We start from the raw sequence: 19,413 nt of genomic DNA, 5'->3' as shown, positions 1-19,413 counted from the left end.
GCTAAATCTAATTCCAGTGAGGATGAATGAGTGCTGCAGGGATGCTGGGCAACAATTGTGTTAAAATAAAGAAGCAGAAAATGCTGTGGGGTTTCTTGCATGCTCAGGGACGCAGAATTTGTAGTAGCTATGCTGAGCGGACTATTGATGCAGGGCCTCTAGCAGCATGCAATACCAGAGGCTAGCGTACTGCAGTGTTCATCAGTGTTACATGCCGGACTTATTACAATGTGTGTGTGTGTGTGTATATATGTATATATGTATATATATATATATATATATATATATATATATATATATATATATGTATGTATGTATATAATATATATGTATTTGTAAAATGAAACACAATTGTCACCATGGATTCTGTTTGGGAGTGTCATAAAACATGTTTCTGTTTAACTACTTTATTTCAGCAGAGTACATTAACAGTACATATTTATTTATTTATTTATGTAATTGTTTGTTCCCCACCCCCAATAGTTTTTGTATTCCAGGGCACGAAGAGAGAATTGAAACAACATCCTTTCTCCTTCATTACTGTATGTGTTACAGGATTTGTCTATTTCAGTATTCAAAACCATGAAATTTCATTGAGATTTCCCCCCCATTCAACATTTCCATCAGCTGCAAAGACGCATTTCATTTACATGTCGACATAATTTGTGTACTTTAATGCCCATGTCCATTCCAGTTTTGATAGGTCATGATAGCAAGTGCAGATAGTTTTTTTTAAATATATATTATTAGGATATCTCTTCGGAGCTTAATTCTGTAGCCTCAGAACGGACTCTGTAGTGTAGCATTCGCTGTGTTTCATTAGCTGTGCCATACTGTCTGTTTAGCAGGTCTGTTGCTAAGCAACTAGCAGGCAGTCGGGCTGACAGAAAGATGGGCTTCAAACATTTATAAGTATGCTGTTTTTACAAAGTATTCACTCTGTAAAGCTTAATGAATTGCATCCAATTATTTTATCTTCCATTAATTAATCTGATTAATAGGGAATATAATTTTAAGAGATTAAATGGTATCAGAAGATCTATAAAGCATGAATCACTTGTAATCTTGATGCTAAGAGGTTTATTGAAATAAACAGACTTAAGCAGAACCTTCATATATTCCATTGCGTTATTTTTTAGAATGAAAGTTAGTCCAAAAAACAGTATTTTTATGTTTTATTTTGATTTCCCTTTATCTTTAAGAAGATTTTGGATTACTTCCATCACAATACTTCTAATTTATGTGTATTCATATTGATTCTTAGTAGTATGGATAGATAGAGCAGGCTCTGGTGTTTTTTTAAGGTGTTAATGACCGACTATATGAGCAGTATCTCCATCACTTTGGGTATTGATTTCCGTCTGTCCAGACTGCAGTCCACTGAGTAGCATTTTTTCTCAATATGACTGCTTTGGTATGTAGTTTAACTCCCCCTTGGACATCAACACAAGAATGGTGAAGGAATCAAGCCATTGTTATTTTGAGCTGAGTTTTGGACATTTGTAGAAAGAATGTGATGCATAAAAATGTCCTTTTTCTAAAGTGTAACTGCTTCTGTTACTCATACTGCAGTCTCATAAAGTCATCAAACATATATTCTTCATCAATGAGAATGTTTTATGACTGTAAATAGCCTAAATTAATAAAATTTCAAAACACTCACTATTATTTTTGTTGGTTTCTTTAGTGAGTGACCCAAGCATGATGGTCGTTAGCCTTAAATAGTTATTTGTAATTGAGTTCACATGTTCAGAAAGTTACTTAAACCCTGAAAATGCATTGTTCTTTTTTGGAAATGGCAAAAAAGGACTTATCTGCTTATGCAAAGCTCTGTCATCTCAATAACAACGTGGTTATAAATTAAACTTGAGGGGGTTTATTTTTCATACCTTAGTGGAAGTATCATCAAATTTTAGAATAAAAAAAAAATCTGTGTATCCATTCAAAATTCCATTTTATATGATAAATCCTAAAATTGAATATTTTGTACTAGACCAAATTTGTTCTGCATTATTAAATACTCTCTTGCCATTGGGGATTGTAAGTAATACTACACACTGTAGTGTGCACTAATTATAGCCTCTAAGATAGCCTTCTCTCATCTTTGTGTTCCTGCAGTACCATAAATACAGGCCATAGGGAGGGAGTCTTCTTTTTTGTGAACTACATATTACAGAACTGTAGCTTTGGCCTCAATCTGTAACTCCTAGTGTAGCCTCACTATGCCAGTTGCATTCAGCAATCTTTTTTATTACTTCAGGATTTCTACAGCAACCATAAAATACCACATACCATTGAGTCATTGCATTGTAATATGATTTAGGCCTGAATAGGAAATTCAGGTTTGTACTACAGTACCATGCAGTTGATGTAAACATAATCTAATGCTAATTGTATTTTATTGTAATTGAATGAATATATATATATATATAATATTTTTTTACAATGCAGGTGCTTTAGATTTAATTTAGTTTCCAGCTGCATTATATATTTTAATTGAAGAAATGGTAATTGGTCTAATGGCAATTCAGGTTCAACAGAAGATGCCTTATACATAGATGCAATTAATCTCGATTGATATTGTTACAAACGTGGCCCAAGCCAAACTGGTCTCAATGTATACATCAGTAACATTTAATATTTATGTTTATTTTCATGTTTTATCTTAATAGTAAATGTTCTTGTTATATTTCATGTATAATATAGAAAATTCACATTTCTTTAAAGCTAGTGTATATTCTAAAATTTTAAAATGTAATCTAATCTATTGTCTTTGGCAAACGGTTTTTAAAATGTATCCCCTTCTGTGCTAAAGTTATGGAAATTAATTATACATCCTTGCTTTGATTTTGGTGAATCTTGAGTATTTGTGTTGTAGGGGGTGCTCACTTGACCAGGGTTGGAGTTGGGATGGGTCTGGGGAATGGTTTAGACTCTGAGAGATGAATCCCTCAGATTAACCTTTTTTGAAATACAGTGTGCTGTACCTCAGAATATATATGGTGATCAGTAAGCTTGAAAAACATTGTTAGAACAAATTTGTGTCATCTGTATGTAGTGACACTGAGCTATGCAACTTCAGTATTAAATTACTGGGTGGGAGCATGACATGATTTGTGACACTTTTGATTTTCACATATAAAAAAACTAAAACAAATTTTATGTTAATATGATTTACTTTTAATAGACCTTATTTATTTTTTCAAATTGTTTTTATTTAGTTTTTGTTTTAAATTTGATTTATATCCATCAGACTTGATTGAATCTACTGTATTGATCTCTTTTGTTTTACATGCATGTGTTTCTTTTACTAATCGCACACTTCCTGATCCTCTCTAAATTGTGGATTGAATCTAACAGTACACACTGCTCCAAAAGTACTGGCTACTGCATGGTGTGTATGTTAGCTGTGGGAACATGCAGTACGATAAATGCTTCAATTGAATTTTATATGGGAACAAAACAGTTTCCTGCAGCAGAGTAATAATATAAAGAAAAACAAACAATCAGTTCCCAAAGCTAATCATTTGAATTAGACATGCATGTTAGATATTGGCAACCTGTGTTTATGTGTAATTTTCTCTCTTTCTGTTACAATGCTTCCCCAGCAAGGACAAGTTTGGAAGGTTTGCAAAGCTTTTCACCTTCCCCTAAATCTCAATCCCCCCCTTTCCCACCTTCCTTCTGCTTCCTGACCAGCCTCATGTTCCATGACTCCTCTTTCTATGTAACTCACAATTTCCCAGTCCAAAAAAAAAAGAAAAAGCCACTCAAAATAAACTGTCACAAGATTTTTTTTCTCTCTCTGACTCATGGCGGCCTGTCAGTAGACACCTGCTGTTTGTTGCTCTGTGATCTACGATTCTAGGGAGTTTCTGATAAATGTGTTCTTTTTTCTTGCAGTAGTAGGTAAACACTACTATTTTCATTGTCAAAATGTTGATTATTTTCTTAAGGTATAAGAAATACCACCATTACTCCTGCATGGTGTTTGGAAAAATACTTCCTTGTTTAACATTAGCAGTTATTTAATTGTGGTTAGGAATGACTTGCTCTATTGGATTATGTCATATGCTTATAAGGAGTCATAGGGGATTCTGAAACTGTGTAACACCAAAAATAGTCTATTTACTTTTTAATGGTAAAACACTATTTATTACAGACTGTCAAATGGAATTTTACAAAAGCTTTGCTACAGCAGTTATAGTATTGAAACCTGCTGATTACACGACTCTTTTAAGCCAATTAAATTGAAGAAATCATGCCAAGTTGTATTAATACATAGCTCTTGGTTTATTAACTATAAATTGTCCAGCAACATTATGGAATTTGAAAATGATTGCATGAAAGATACTGCACCATACCTTTGAAATAGTATTGGACTGTAAATAGTTAGCCTAATATACCCACTTGGACAGTTTTATTTTTTATGTGGACAACATTTAATTCTTTCTCCTTTTAATGTTGTAATAATGAAGAGGTTGTTAACAGGATTATAAAATAGATGTTTTTTTTAAATTGAGGCTGTTCACTCAAACCCAAAATGGAACATCGGTTTGATATTTATTAGCTCTCTTCTCATTTAAACCTCCTGTTTTAGCGAAAAAAAGTAAAATGTCCTCGATGAAGCTGCTTTTTTTTTGTCTGTATTAAGCTATTTGTTTTGGGTGTATCAATAGGCAGTAGGCAGTGCAGTAAGATTAGATTCAGAATGTTATTGGGAGACTATAACTTATTTGTTCCTGTATGTTTTTGTGTATGCAGTGAAAATTGAATATTTCCCTAAAAACACTAGATGCATGTGCAGCATCATATAAATCATACACCACCCTACCTCAGTTGCACGTTTGCTTACTTGTTCCAGCTCCTAAAACTCTGACATTCACAACCTTGTGTTGACATTCTAAAGCAAACTAAAGAAATCACCTTTTCTTCCTGTAGGCGTGAGTCTGTTCACCCACCGCTGTGTTGCACTAACTGCTTTGAAACTTCCCATACAGTATCTTTCCGTAGCAGAGCATCTTTGTATTCTTTCTCCCATTGCATATTCCAGCTGTGACAAATCCCTGCACTTTGCCTTTTCATCTTGTCACCTATCCACTGAAATCCAGTTAGTGTTAAACCTTTTGCTGTGCATTGGTTTGCCGTATTGTTGATGCTGTAGCAATTTTAGCTGTTTTTATTTTTTTGTCCCATTTCTATTTTAGGCATGTGGGGATCCCAAAGCAAAGCCGTCATACCTAATAGACAAAAATCTAGAATCTGCTGTCAAGTTCATTGTCCGAAAGTTCCCGGCTGTGGAAACGCGGAACAACAATGTAAGTAGTTTTATCTGTAAAACAAAACAATGTTTGATATATAACACTTGATGCCTTGCTCCTAAATCAGTATTCAGTATTGAAAAACAATATATTTATTATAGCCTTTCTACACCTGTGTGTTTTGGGCAAAAGAAACAAGGCCAAACGATTTCTGTTGAACAGCTATTCCACAGGGATGTAAGAATATGAGTAATGCTCGCTATTCCCAGACACACCCAGCAATGTTAAATAAACCCAGTGATATGCATTCCCTGTACAGTAAGATACTGCAACAGTTTAGGCCAATGTTATTCAAAAGTCACATCTAAGAATAGTAGAAATACACGCCCTCCATGGGAGGAAATGTTTTCATCCTCAGAAGACATTATTTTCCAGAAGACCGGTTGTTTGCTAGTATAAATACTTGTCTTATCTTATACTTGGGCATTTCTTTTCTCTGCATAGTCATTTGAGAAGATGCTGGAAAATGTATTGTGTGATTATTAAATACAAAATGTAACTCAATCTTTTTAAAATGTTGAAATCCTGACTACATGTATTATCTCCCATATGTAAAGTATGTTTAAAAATAAAGCCATGATTTTCCTATTTAGAGGATTGGGGGCTGATAAAACCAAAATTGTATAGCAGTAGCATAAAATCTGCAGCTGGAAGACTACATATATTGTGAACATGTTGCATACAGGTTTTATTTTGAAGGCTTGCTTAATTATGATCTAGTTCGTAATTATGCTGTTTGGATAACTGAATGTTTAAGAACATTATCTGAATAACCAGTTTCAAGTGAATGCAGTACATATGTAAATGATTTTGTTTGAAGCAGGTAAGTGTTCTTTTTTGTATATCTCTGTATAAACACACTGACTGTAGATTTGTCTGTTATTGTATATAGTTGTCCTTTACTCTTTCTCAAGGTACATAGCATATCTGTTGGAATGTTTACATTTCAGGAACACTATCTTTTACAGTTTTAAATTTCAACAATGCTATTGATTGAAAGGAACTCTCAATGGAGTTATTGTATTCATTTGATTTTTGTAGTAGTAATGAAACAATTTGACAACCACTTTCAACTCGGCTAGGCTGTAGCTCCCTTATTGCTTTTCTAGAACAAAATGTCTAATTTAATGATGGTAAAAATGGGAATCAAATGCATATGCAGTAGTATAAAGCAAAACTGCTGTATGTATGGCACCTCTGTCCCAATTTAGAGCAGTCGTGTGTACTGTCAAGACTAAAACATACCAGACTATGAATGTGGGTGTTGTCTTTGTACACACCCAGTGTTAGTAACTTCCCAATGCACATTCCTGTTAGTAGCAGCTGATATGGTTTCATTTATGTAATGCACTAATTTCTAATTACATTTTATATATATGGGATTTCTTATTAAATCTACATACTGCCTTCTACTTGTTTACCTTCTATATTTTAAAAAGATTATGGCCTGTACATATAGACATTAGGAGAACACAGCTGAGTTAAAGAAATAAAAATAACACTTGTATATTCCAGGCCTTGGGAATCCTTTGCACAAACCATATGGTAGTTAAATGGTCTTTTGAACACAAGGAAGAAGAAGCCACATTTAATATTAAGAGGTGTTATAACACATTTTAATATCCCCAAGTTCTGTTTTTTTTTTTTTTTTAATGAACCTTTCTATTTTTCTACCCCCAAGCACTATGTCTAATGTTTAGCTATTTCTATTCAGGAAACATGTGGTAACTACATATTCAAAGGACTGTACAAAACAAAAGTTTCAATAGGAATCTTATTCACTGCTTTTACTTCAGGAACATCTGTACACCAGAAATTCATTTTCCTCTTTATTTTCTTTCTGATCACATACACATTTTCATGTTTTCCAGCGTGATATAGTTCTATTTGTGTCAGTTGTATTTCAGCTACTTTCAATAAATCAATGTGCCTTGCTTGTCTGAAATGTTTTTTTAAATGCTTTTTAACATGCACTTTTGCCCCTCGCTGTATGTTTTGTTTAATGATGTTAACTGCTTCTTGGAATGGATTACTGCTGCATCATGTTTAACTTCGTCTAAGTATCTCTTATCGTGTTTTGTTTTTTCGTTCTATATTTCATTTTGCATGCTTAACTTGGCTTTTTCTGGATTATTCTTTTGGTAAGTTTTGACTTTTTGAGTAATTTTTTGTTTATTTAGCTTAAGTTATTATCCTTGTAGTCTGATACTTTTCTTTCTTTTGTTTTCTTACTTTAACCATCTATTATATTTTAAAGACTGCACAAAGGAATCTAAGAATTAAAAATAATAAATGATAACATTCCTAAACCTGATAAAGTGTATGGTGTACTTAAATTTCAGATTGTCCTCTTGACACACAGGGAAGTGGACTGCAGAATTTAGCTTTTATTTGTTTTATGTGTTTTTCTTGGATTCCTCAGTCTTATATTGCATGCTAACATCTCAGGTCATTAACCCATTCAACTGATCATTACTTTTCTTATTTCTAACTGCAGGGTAACTGAGAATTTCAGTGAAAAATAGCACATACAAGGAACTATAATTTAATATGAACCTTAGGATCTAATTTAAATGTTGCGGGGGGGGGGGGAAAGCTTTATGTTAATTGAAAGTAAGGTTTCAAATTAAAAAATATAAACCTTCATCAACTTTTAGTTCAGTGCTGAAGATATATTCACAATTGTAATCATTTGCTGTCAAATTATTCCTAAACTGCTATTTTTCTTTGAATTATTATAAATTCCAATACAATGTCACTTTTCACAACTAAAAATCTTAACGTTTCTTTCTCTTGGGATAATGTTTTGTCAGAACCATTTTTGTACCTTTAATGAGTTCAGACCAAATTTTTAAAGGTATTAAAATATTGCCTTTGCATCTGAATTTGCCTATTTTAACTTGGTTTATTTGGAGAGGAAATTAAAAGGATTGAAGCACCATTCTGATTCTTATAAGGTCTCCTGAAAATTTGCATTTTAGTTTTCTGGCAGTCCACTAATGCATGATTACAAAAGGTTGGTTTTCTTCTAGACTGTAATTTGTGTAAGATAAGAGTTAACTCAAGGCATATGTGATTTTCCTATTGATCAATATTTACAAACTCTGTTCCAGTACAAAAACTTGTACTGTGACTAAAATATTACGACGTATAAATAAAACAAGGAAGACAAAAATGGATGTGGTCGAATCTTTTCTTATATTCCACTTTTTCACTTAGTAGTGTATAGTAAAATGTTTGAGTAGAGCAACTACTTAGTAAGTGTATGTATGAAATTTGTCAAATTTCAATGCAAAAATATGTATTTGTAGTATAAACAATTTAAATGTTAAACTTTATTTTAAAATGTTTTTATTATAACAAATGTTTTTAGTCTTTCTAAATTGAAATGAAATGATTTTGGTATTGTATCAGTGAAAAGTAATGGTGTACCCTTTTCAAGAATCCCATGGTCCCACAAACCTATAACTATAACTACAAACTATAAAGCATGTAGCTAAAAAGTTGCTCTGCTCTGTTCTTAAAGGTCTAATGGGTACACTACTGAACATATGTAAATATTCTTACATGAGAGTGGATTTTATATACATCATACACATTTAATGTTTTAAAGTGTGTGTGTATGTCAGGTGCAATATATATTAAAAAAGCAATTAAATTCCTTTCCCTATTTTATAATTAAAATATGCCACACACTACATATAGTGATCATGAAAAGCTGTTACACATTTAATCGTAGCCACATGCTAAGCTAAACAGTTTCAAATATTTATTTTAAATCTAAAAAGTTGTATTAGTTATTACTTTCATGCTTTATCAACTTATTTATTGTATCCATATATATATATTTAAAATCAGCCAAGTAGTTATTTACAAATTAGATCTTATCTACTTTAGCCCAAATTTATTCTGTTCTCGTAGAATACATAAAAATATGGAAATATCTCCTCTTGAGCTCTACAATATGTTGACTTCCTACTGATTCACTGATTGAAACCCAAGTGTCACTTCTACTCTGACAAAGAATTTCGATTAAACCAGCACTGTCTCGTTCCCCCGTGGCACTCACTAAGACTCGCCTTAGCAGCAGCACTGCTCAGTTCTTCAGATAGAGATTTATTTATAAGAAGTATTTATAAACCATTCAGAATTGCACCCTATTGCACATTATATATAGAAAAAAATCACGGGATATGAAGGAAATGGAAATGATCACATTAGTAATTAAATATTTTCAGCATAGTAGCCATGAGACCTTTATTTTATTTATTTCAAAATATAATTAAGAATGGAAATTAATTGTTATTTTAATATGATAGTTGCAGCTGTATTTACTATGATTTTGAACTGATGATTTAAGGACTTGTATATTATTGCATTCAATTGTTTTACTAAGTTTTAAGTTTGCTTTTTTTTTTTTTTTAATACATTTGTAAGTCAAATTGGGGAGAAATAAAAACTTGAATGCAAGCCCTTACATAGTCTCAAATAGTCACTTAAAAATGGAAAGGTTATGCGATAATATCCAATTTGTTTTTCTCCAGTCCACAGTTGTTCAGTAGTCACTGAAAAAAATATATATTAAAAAAAAAAATCAAACGTGATGCAGGGTTCATTGTATGCAATTATTATTATTATTATTATTATTATTATTTATAAATCTGACTTTTGAGAATGTATTCAGGAAAAGTGAAAAGCTGGGGGATGCTGTATGTGTATCTTGTAAGATATACCATTTTACAGTACTTTTTAATTTCCAATAATGTAAAGACCTTGTATCTCTCACTTTTACGACCATCTATCCTTAACAGAGAAAAACGTTCATGGATTATTTTGAGGCAAATACCTGCTTAAAACAATGTAGCAGAATAACTTTCATCTAACTTGAAATAAATATTTTAAGTTTAGGAAATAATACTAAACCCAAATCAAAGAATTTGGAAACCCTTGATATGCAACTTACTCATGCCTGGCCAAACCAAACTGCTAGTTTCTGTTAGTGACCTTAGGGAGTTTCTTTGGCTTTGGTGCTCTTACGGGTAAGCGAGGTATAGTCGTTGGTCTTTTATCAATCGTTATGCCTTTAACTCTGACAGAAAAGGAGACTGGTGAGGCCAGACAGAATTCAGCTTCACACTGAGTTATACCTGCACAAATGGTTTATTAAATATAAAAAGTATCTTGTTACCAATTATAGCTTATAACTAAGTCCTGGTCAAATTTGTGGTCAAATTTGAATATGATAATGAAAAATAAATGCTAAATCCCACCCCCAAATAAATTCACAGCTCAATTAATTTACTAGAAATTCTAAAATGAACCCTGTTGAAAAGTTTGACTTGTTAATTTACTGATAAAGACTTCAGATATCTAACTATGGTGTCTGTATTTTTTTTTACAGCAACAGCTTGCACAACTACAAAAAGAAAAGTCAGAAATTCTAAAGAACCTAGCTTTATATTACTTCACTTTTGTTGATGTCATGGAATTTAAGGTATGGACATTTGTTTAATCATATTTAAAGTTCTCGTATGTGTTCTTCCCTGCTTAAAGAATAGTATAGATGTATGATTTGAGGTTTTTGGATTATGCACATACTGTATTCTAAAATACCTGGATTTGGATTACAATGTCTCAAATTGTATGAATTAAGAGTGACATAAAAAGAAGACCTACTTCTATAATGGTTTCATGTAACAGAAATCACAAACCCTAGCCAGAGCTCAAGAAGACTGTTAGCTTTTGCATATTAAGACTTGCAGCTTCAGAAAAGTTCCACCTTATTTTTTCTTCTACTGTTCTCAAATATGTTGTAAAAATAAAAGGTCCAATTTTGTATTCTCTTCCTTTTAAAGGACCACGTGTGTGAGCTGCTGAATACTATTGATGCTTGCCAAGTATTCTTTGATATCGTAAGTGGCAACATTTAAAGTTTAATGTGTAGAAATATTAGGCATTACTAATACATATATATTGAAGTTTCTCTCTTTCTCTCTTTGTCTTTGTAGACAGTAAATTTTGATCTCACCCGGAACTACCTAGACTTAATTGTAACCTACACTACATTAATGATGCTGCTGTCTCGGATTGAAGAGCGAAAAGCAATCATTGGGCTCTACAACTATGCTCATGAAATGACACACGGCTCAAGGTATGAACTCATCCCCCCCATACATTTAATATAATGGTTTCAGCTCTACGTTGAGAACCTTCTATTCAATATTTCTCTTCATTACATCATTTTAGACAAAAGTTAACTTGGGGAAAGATCTTTTCTTAATAATACAGATAATGTGCAGTCGTATGTTTTGTTGTCAATATCTGTATTTCAAAGCAAACACTGGGTTTTCTTTTATTGTATGCCATACCTTTACTTTTCGTCTACGTTTTTGAAGTAATGCATTTTTTCCTCTTGTGTGTATGGACGTTTCCCAACACATTTTCCAGTTTATTGGTTAGGTGATCAAATTACTTATTTTCAATGCATTTTCACAATTTCAAATCAGTTTTAAATCAATCAATCAATCAATCAATCAATTTTTATTTGTATAGCTATGATTTTGAACTATAGCCACAGAGCGTTTACAGACTGGTAAACATACAGTAAAATAAAATACACAAATACAATAAAGTAAAATTAAAAGACCTTTAAACAGTTTACATGATCTAAAATCAAGTAAATGAACATTTAAATAAATAAACCATTTAGGCACAGAGGAGAGAAAAACAAAAAAACTCCTATGGATGGCATGTAGGAGAAAATGAATCTCTGGGGGTCCATGGTCCATTAAGTAGTGTAGAGGTATATGATTTACTTTTTTCTCTTTCTGTCTTCCTCCAGTGATCGGGAATATCCCAGACTTGGGCAAATGATTGTAGATTATGAAAATCCACTGAAAAAAATGATGGAAGAATTTGTTCCCCACAGCAAGGTAAAAAACGTATTTGTGTGTGTGTGTGTGTATATATATATATATATATATATATATGCTTTATGTGTATGTGTGTGTTAAAATGTGTTATTAGCTACTATTGTGCAATCTCTCATATTGGCTTTCTGAGTAATTTAATTTAATACAATGTCAGCAATTAAACTAATTGACCTAGTGGGGTAGAATTAAAATTCTTCACAGGAGCATGTGTTTAGGGTTCATCTGTCTAGCCTAGTTTCTCTTTCCCATATAATAAACTGCATGTAGCTGCTATTTTAAATGAATCCGTATCATTCTCCACCCCTCCTAGACACCAAGACTTGAGTAATCAAATAAGAACAGCACACCTTTCAACCTTTCGTTTTAAAATATCATCAGGCTGTTGAATCATTGGTGCCTATTTCTGTTTGGAGAAAGTGTTGCAACCATTCTTTCTTGTGCTTTCTTGCAGTCTCTGTCCGATGCTTTGATTTCACTTCAGATGGTGTATCCTCGGCGAAACCTGTCAGCTGATCAGTGGCGAAATGCGCAGTTACTGAGTCTTATCAGCGCCCCAAGCACCATGCTCAATCCTGCTCAGTCTGACACTGTAAGATGGAGAGTTCTTCTCTGTACCTTCAGCAGGCCAAATTAGAAATAAGTTTATTTTTGTTTATTTGTGCATTAGAAAGCCTCTCATAAATCTATCGAAGAATTTACATAATGATGGGCAGAGATAATACAGATACAAGTTTACCAGAAGCCTATTTCACTCCTTGGAGCTTTTTTTCAAACTATTATACTTCAATAAATAGTTTTAGGCAGTAATAAAATGAACTTTGCTCTCTTTAGACCCTTGTTTAACATCACCAAAGACAGGTGTCCTTATATTATAAATTTGTAATCAAGTGGGGATTTTTGATTTGTTTTTTCTTAGATGCCATGTGAATATCTTTCTCTGGATGCCATGGAGAAATGGATTGTCTGTAAGTACAGATCTCTAAAACAAATCATGGATGAGGGCCTGATTACCTAATGAGTTAATCTAGCGAGCTAATTGACTTTCCTCTGCTTTTGACACGTTAACTTACAGAGGATCTCAGTGGGTCATCTGTGTAAAACTTACATTTTATTTATTTTATTTTATTTCTATTGTAATGCACTAATTTAAGTTAATAATGACATCCAAATTCTAAAAAGGACTTTGAAAGTATATATTACATTATTAAAACACTTTGTTGCAGGTTGAACTGAAAGTGTTTAATATTTCATAGCTAAAATAGTTGGCCTTTTTCTCTTTTAATAGGCAGAGCTTCTTGTGCTGAACCCAAAGTATATTTATTGTCTTTAATAAAGTTAGCACAGACCTAGTGTCATGGACTGCAAAGTATCACCAATTTCATTGTTAAAGTGAATTAGTATATATTTAGTATATTTCAACTTGGGAGTTTTGTGCAGTTGTTCAGGTTATATGTGCAGGATATTACTACACAGCATTACAATGGTACCTTTTTATTTAAAGCATTTTATTTCTTCCTTGGAATGATTGTTTAACCTCACTGACAGGTTGAGTGACAATGGTGTTTTTGCAAACTTTATTCATATATTTATTTATTCAGAAACCTGTTTTTGGCTTGTAGTTGGGTTTATTCTGTGCCACGGTGTGCTGAACACTGACCCGGCAGCACTGAGTCTCTGGAAGCTTGCCCTTCAGAGCAGTTCCTGCCTGTGTCTCTTCAGAGATGAAATCTTCCACATTCACAAAGCTGCAGAAGACTTGTTTGTGAACATTCGAGGGTAACCAGTTTACTGACAATACGTCCTTTGAAGCAAGTCTTTCTCACAATACGAAGCATATGGTTTCTCACAAAATCATGCTGAACTTGTGTATTTGTTGTTACAGTTACAACAAGCGGATCAATGACATCCGAGAATGCAAAGAGGCCGCATTATCGCATGCGTAAGTATACCTAGCAATTACACTTTTAAATAGTTGATATATTACTTGTAGAAAGATTTTGGATGATGGTTGATTACATAATGAGACTTGAAAGTAGATGCTTAAAAACATTAACCATAAACACCAAGTCTATTACGTGTGAGCAGTTACAAAATAAATGGGCTTCAATTCACAATATGTAATTTGTTAAATGTAGTAGAGGCTTGTTGTTTCCAGCAATATCTTTTAAGGGCAAGAGATATTTATGAGCAACATTTGTCCTGGGATTTATTCCCCTGCCATGAGTTAATAACACAGGGCTGTTAATGGCAATACATGGGAATCTGTGATGTCACATAATCTGCTTGCTTGTATCAAGTCATAGAGTAATCATTTTCTCCAAAATGGACACAATGCCAAGACGTTGTCCACTTATAGAAATGCTCAAGATTAACTGAGGCTGTAAAACTCCCAAAGTTAATCAAAAGCAAGCTGCAGTCAAGTGGGAGTTGCACAGGTCTCAATTTGTATGCAGAATCTGGATTTTATTTGACTTTAATTGAAATTACGATTGTTGTCATGATTGAGGTTTCATTGTTCTGAAAACGTAAACATAAAACTTTTATACCATACATAATATATTCTCTACAACATTTCAACCAAAACCACACTTTACAAACTGATATCATAGTTGGAACTAGATTTTGACCATTAATACACTGTAATTAACTTTTTTGTGGTTGTTTCTTTGTATTGTATTGTGCTCTTTTCTACTTTTGAAGGGGCTCCATGCACAGAGAAAGACGCAAGTTCTTAAGATCTGCCCTGAAGGAGTTGGCCACAGTTCTTGCTGACCAGCCTGGGCTATTGGGCCCAAAGGTATCCTGACACTCATTCTCTATTTACTTATTTATCATCGCTGTAGTATGAATATACACTTACCTCTTAATAAATTAATAAAACATATTTAGTATTTTAATAATACATTCATGCACATTTATTTAGGCTAGTTTTAAAACTATGCATTTTTGCACTGTTGCATTTAAGTTGTTATAAGACAGGTAACATTGTGATTATAGAGAGACTGGCAAACTTATATCCCATTTTTCTAAGATTAACTTTAACAAATTGATAGTACCAGGTGTAATTACTAACTCTCTTGCAGAATGCATTTCTGTTGCTATTAACAATATGTATCCTGTATTTTTCAAGTTTTTCTGTGTTTTAAAATAAGTTTGATTTAATCATAAATTGCCTGTCAAATAATTTTTGAACTATATGAAGAGAAATTATGTTTTTTGTTTTTGCTCTCCAGGCACTATTTGTATTTATGGCTCTCTCCTTTGCCCGTGATGAAATAATTTGGCTCCTTCGCCATGCAGATAACATCCAGAAGAAGAGTACAGATGACTTCATAGACAAGTAAGGGTCATTAAATGGGCTAAATCAGATGCAAATGTAATTGAACATTACGATTATTGCATTGTAAGGACGTGTTTAGGAGATTTATGAGATGTTTTCTGCTCAGCATTTAATCGGAGCAGTCTGATCCTAAATTCCAGGAAACAAAACATTTCTATGTATTACCACATAATGATTAGAAGTCATTGAAGGATTTTTGTTAATTTATTGTCAAGTACTGGTTTTAATTTGCGAATTGTGAGTGTATGATGGTTTTATGGTGTCCTGACCTTAGTTAGTTGCAGAGTGCAGAGTTCGTCAGTATGGATTTAGACATTTAGAACTCTTAAACCATACACGTATATATTACCATATTATATAAGCTGGCAATTAGGGAGAAAAGTATTTAAGAAACTTAGGAAAACTGGTATAAAAATAACAATGTTCCAAAGTTCTTTCCCCTTTTCATTTACTACTCCAGGGGTCATTTCACTTAGAATAAATTATTTCCCTCATCATTTTTAATTAATTGTTTGTAAACCTTTATGTCCTCCTGTCACACAGATCCTAATATTATTTCACTTTCTTAGGCATATTGCAGAATTAATTTTTTACATGGAGGAACTCCGAGCTCATGTGCGAAAATACGGACCAGTGATGCAGAGATACTATGTGCAGTATCTGTCTGGGTTTGATGCTGTTGTGCTGAATGAACTTGTTCAGGTAATGTTTACATCATTGTTAGTTTGCCTGCTTTCTGTCTGCTTTATGATCCCATTAGAGTTATTTCTTCTGATTTTCATTAAACAGAAGCCTAAAAATATATTTTAAATATGCAGTTTTCTATACAGTTTATTTCACTATTTTGAAACTGTAGTTGATAACTTGTTATGGCAGTTTTCTTCCACTAGGTGGTAGCCAAGTGTTTCTGCATGTTTAAAAAAAAAAAAAAAAAAAAATCTAGATAGTATTTTCTTCCCAAACTTAAAAAAATCTGTTTTGTTTGATAAGCTTATACCTCACTTGTATCTGTTTTTACTACTTTGTATTTCTATTCTTCATATTTCCATTTTATTTTTTGTATTTTAGAATTTATCGGTCTGCCCTGAAGATGAATCAATAATAATGTCTTCCTTTGTGAACACTATGACCTCTCTCAGTGTAAAACAAGGTATGCTATTTCAGTCAATCAGAAAATAACAGTGATCAATGCATTTTGTGTTAATATTAAACATGTTTATAATGAAAACATTTTATCTATTTAACCAGTTCGATATAACAAATGGTGTGTGAAAATGCAAATAATTGAAACCTCTTCACATTATGAAATCATTAAAAAAAAATCTTTTAATAAAGCCTACCAGTTTTCAAAAGATTATTTTGTGGAATATGGACTGTCCGAAAGATGTTCTGTTTTGTTTAATTTCATATTTGGAATTCTATCAAATGTGCTTTGAAATATAAAGCTTTTGTGTGCAACAATTTGCCCTTCAGTTTTTTTCCATTTGGCACTGTTAAGAGTAATTAAACAAATAACTGTTTTCCCTAATTGGAAAAATTTAATAAATATATTTTCTTTGTGGCTGGAACAGCTGCCCATTCTGTTCCATCCAATCCTTGTAATTGCTTGTAAAGGTAAAACTCATCTGATCAACCTGATCCTACATCTGAGCACTTGTTTCCTTTCAGTTGAAGATGGAGAGGTGTTTGATTTCCGAGGTATGAGGCTCGATTGGTTCAGGTTGCAGGTAAGTCACAATGAGGGAGCATTTGTTTCTTGGCTTTGCACAGAAGTAATCCTAAACCCCGACCCATTCAAAACTTCAACCAGTCACAGCTACTTAAATAAAAGGATGAATCCTCTATCAAACAAAAACCTACCACAAGTCATTGGAATTGGAATTTGTGATTTTAGGCATTTTAGTTTTTGATTTAGTCTAGACCTTTGCTGTGAACAATGGTGAGACTACTTGCAATGTTTTTTTTTGTGATACAACAATAAATTACGCAATACAGAATCAACAGGTTTTAGTTGCCATATGTATTTTTTCTTACATGTGCATTTAGGGAGCAGTAACAGCTAAAAATCGGTTATAAACATGAACAGAATTACTGTTATTAATACAAGTTTTTAAAGAGAATATATTTGTGTTACTTGTACTTGCATCATTATTTCCATAAACTAGGAAACTTATACATGCTACATAAAAATACTGCAGTATGAATTATGAGGTTGGTAGTTTTTTTTACCTTCTAAGTATTGTGCTGGACTATAAATATCTGTCTTTGAAGATGTGATTGTCTTTCATCTGGACCCACATAAATCCAAGTTTTTCTCTAAGGAATAAAACATTATTTTCAAATTTGGTTAATTACATATGGAGTTTGGGTTCTCAGTGCTGAGATCATGATGCCCCGAATAGCTGCCAAGACAGAAATTACAATCACAAATGTTTATCAGTCCTGCTGTGAGTATAGAGCACAAAGTATAGCTCTCTGGATTAGCATATTTTTAAATGGATTTTCAGTTTCTTGTAAGCACATTTTGCGTCCACTAAAACGCACTTGGATAATGCCAGAAATGGTTTAGTTTTGTTTTTTGGGGAGAAAGATTCTCCAAACTAGCCCAAAAACTCTTCTGTTTTCTCACAGCTGTACAACTATTTTCTCAAGTCCGTGTTTAAAAGTCACTGCAGTTTTAGTAGCCAACCTCTTACTTCACAAGGTTACGAAAGCAAAGCTTAGCACATAACAATAAGCAAATATTTAAAGTATTTTTCTTATAGTGCTTAGTGCAAATTTAAGTATTATTGAAACATTGGCAACATTATAACAGTATTTAAGCAAATGTAACAACAGCTGTAGTGTCAGTGTGAGATCAGTTTAATACATTGTTGATTGATGCATTTTAGCTGTTGAGCATTAAGTCAATACTGACTTTTCGGCTAACCTTACTATGTTGGAGATCAATTCCCCCCCACCCCCCAAAAAAATAAAAATAAAGTATATTTATTTGATACAAAAAGTATTAGTAGTCATCCACTTTCTTTATACAGTCAAACCTGCTTTACTCGGATCAGTTGGGACCACAGGAATTTATCTGAGGCAAGCAAAATCTGAGTTACAAGTAGATAGTTTTTCAATGGTGCAATTTTAAGAGAAGCTGGCAGTTGTCCATAAACCAATTGATAGCATCAGAGAACACTGTAGTAGAACATAGAATTGGACTTGCATAATTCCTAATATTAGGAAGACTCCTTAATTTTCCATTACAGCTGTGATGCATGTTTAATCAAGTATTCAAAATAAAGATGATTCTAATTAATTCAAAACAGTTCCGTTTTTGTCATTATTATACAAATACATTGTATCTTGTTTTAGCTTCTCTCCGCAAATAAGGTCAAATGTTATAATTGATTAAGCCTTTTTCCTTTTCAAAATAAATCCTGTAATTTACATTTTGTTTTGTATGTTCAGCAATTTCTTGATTTATGAATGTTTCGTATTTCTGAGAAAAAAAAATCATCATATCCTCCACAAACTGGGCATCGTTGGATTTCGCCAATGCAAATCCATTCAGTGTGTCCAATGTGCTGTTTCTGTAATCTTTTTCTTTCCATTTCATGTACTAATTCAATGTCTGTGGTTTCAGTCCAGACTTATAAGCAACATCTTTCCTTTTCATTTATGGATTATCTTCGCAGGACATGATAATCTTATACTTTTCTTCATAAGTGCGACAGTAAAGATGTATTTTTTCCTGCCATGTTGATTAGTAAGCATGTAGTCTTTTAATGAAGGCAGTAATTGGTACTTGTCAATGATAATGCATGCTACAATG

The 19,413-nt window shown here is 32.8% G+C and overlaps 1 protein-coding gene across 6 annotated transcripts in view; it reads left to right on the top strand.

Moving 5' to 3' along the window:
* Window positions 1-19,413, top strand: part of nckap1 (NCK-associated protein 1) — a 39,251-nt gene that overhangs the window by 3,696 nt on the left and 16,142 nt on the right. For 3 of the 6 annotated variants that reach the window (XM_066688359.1, XM_066688357.1, XM_066688356.1), the window contains exons 2-16: window positions 3,609-3,626; window positions 5,208-5,318; window positions 10,723-10,815; window positions 11,177-11,233; window positions 11,330-11,472; window positions 12,163-12,253; window positions 12,705-12,842; window positions 13,170-13,218; window positions 13,873-14,029; window positions 14,136-14,192; window positions 14,954-15,050; window positions 15,487-15,593; window positions 16,163-16,295; window positions 16,662-16,743; window positions 17,262-17,320. In XM_066688359.1, coding sequence (XP_066544456.1) covers window positions 3,609-3,626; window positions 5,208-5,318; window positions 10,723-10,815; window positions 11,177-11,233; window positions 11,330-11,472; window positions 12,163-12,253; window positions 12,705-12,842; window positions 13,170-13,218; window positions 13,873-14,029; window positions 14,136-14,192; window positions 14,954-15,050; window positions 15,487-15,593; window positions 16,163-16,295; window positions 16,662-16,743; window positions 17,262-17,320 — 1,392 coding nt within the window. The remainder of the gene's footprint in view (window positions 1-3,608; window positions 3,627-5,207; window positions 5,319-10,722; window positions 10,816-11,176; window positions 11,234-11,329; window positions 11,473-12,162; window positions 12,254-12,704; window positions 12,843-13,169; window positions 13,219-13,872; window positions 14,030-14,135; window positions 14,193-14,953; window positions 15,051-15,486; window positions 15,594-16,162; window positions 16,296-16,661; window positions 16,744-17,261; window positions 17,321-19,413) is intronic. The other 3 variants (XM_066688358.1, XM_066688361.1, XM_066688360.1) reach the window with 3 other exon arrangements.

The sequence above is a fragment of the Amia ocellicauda genome, chromosome 16, assembly GCF_036373705.1.
Source record: "Amia ocellicauda isolate fAmiCal2 chromosome 16, fAmiCal2.hap1, whole genome shotgun sequence".
Classification (NCBI taxonomy): domain Eukaryota; kingdom Metazoa; phylum Chordata; class Actinopteri; order Amiiformes; family Amiidae; genus Amia; species Amia ocellicauda.
This window is presented reverse-complemented; position numbering and strand designations above follow the sequence as displayed.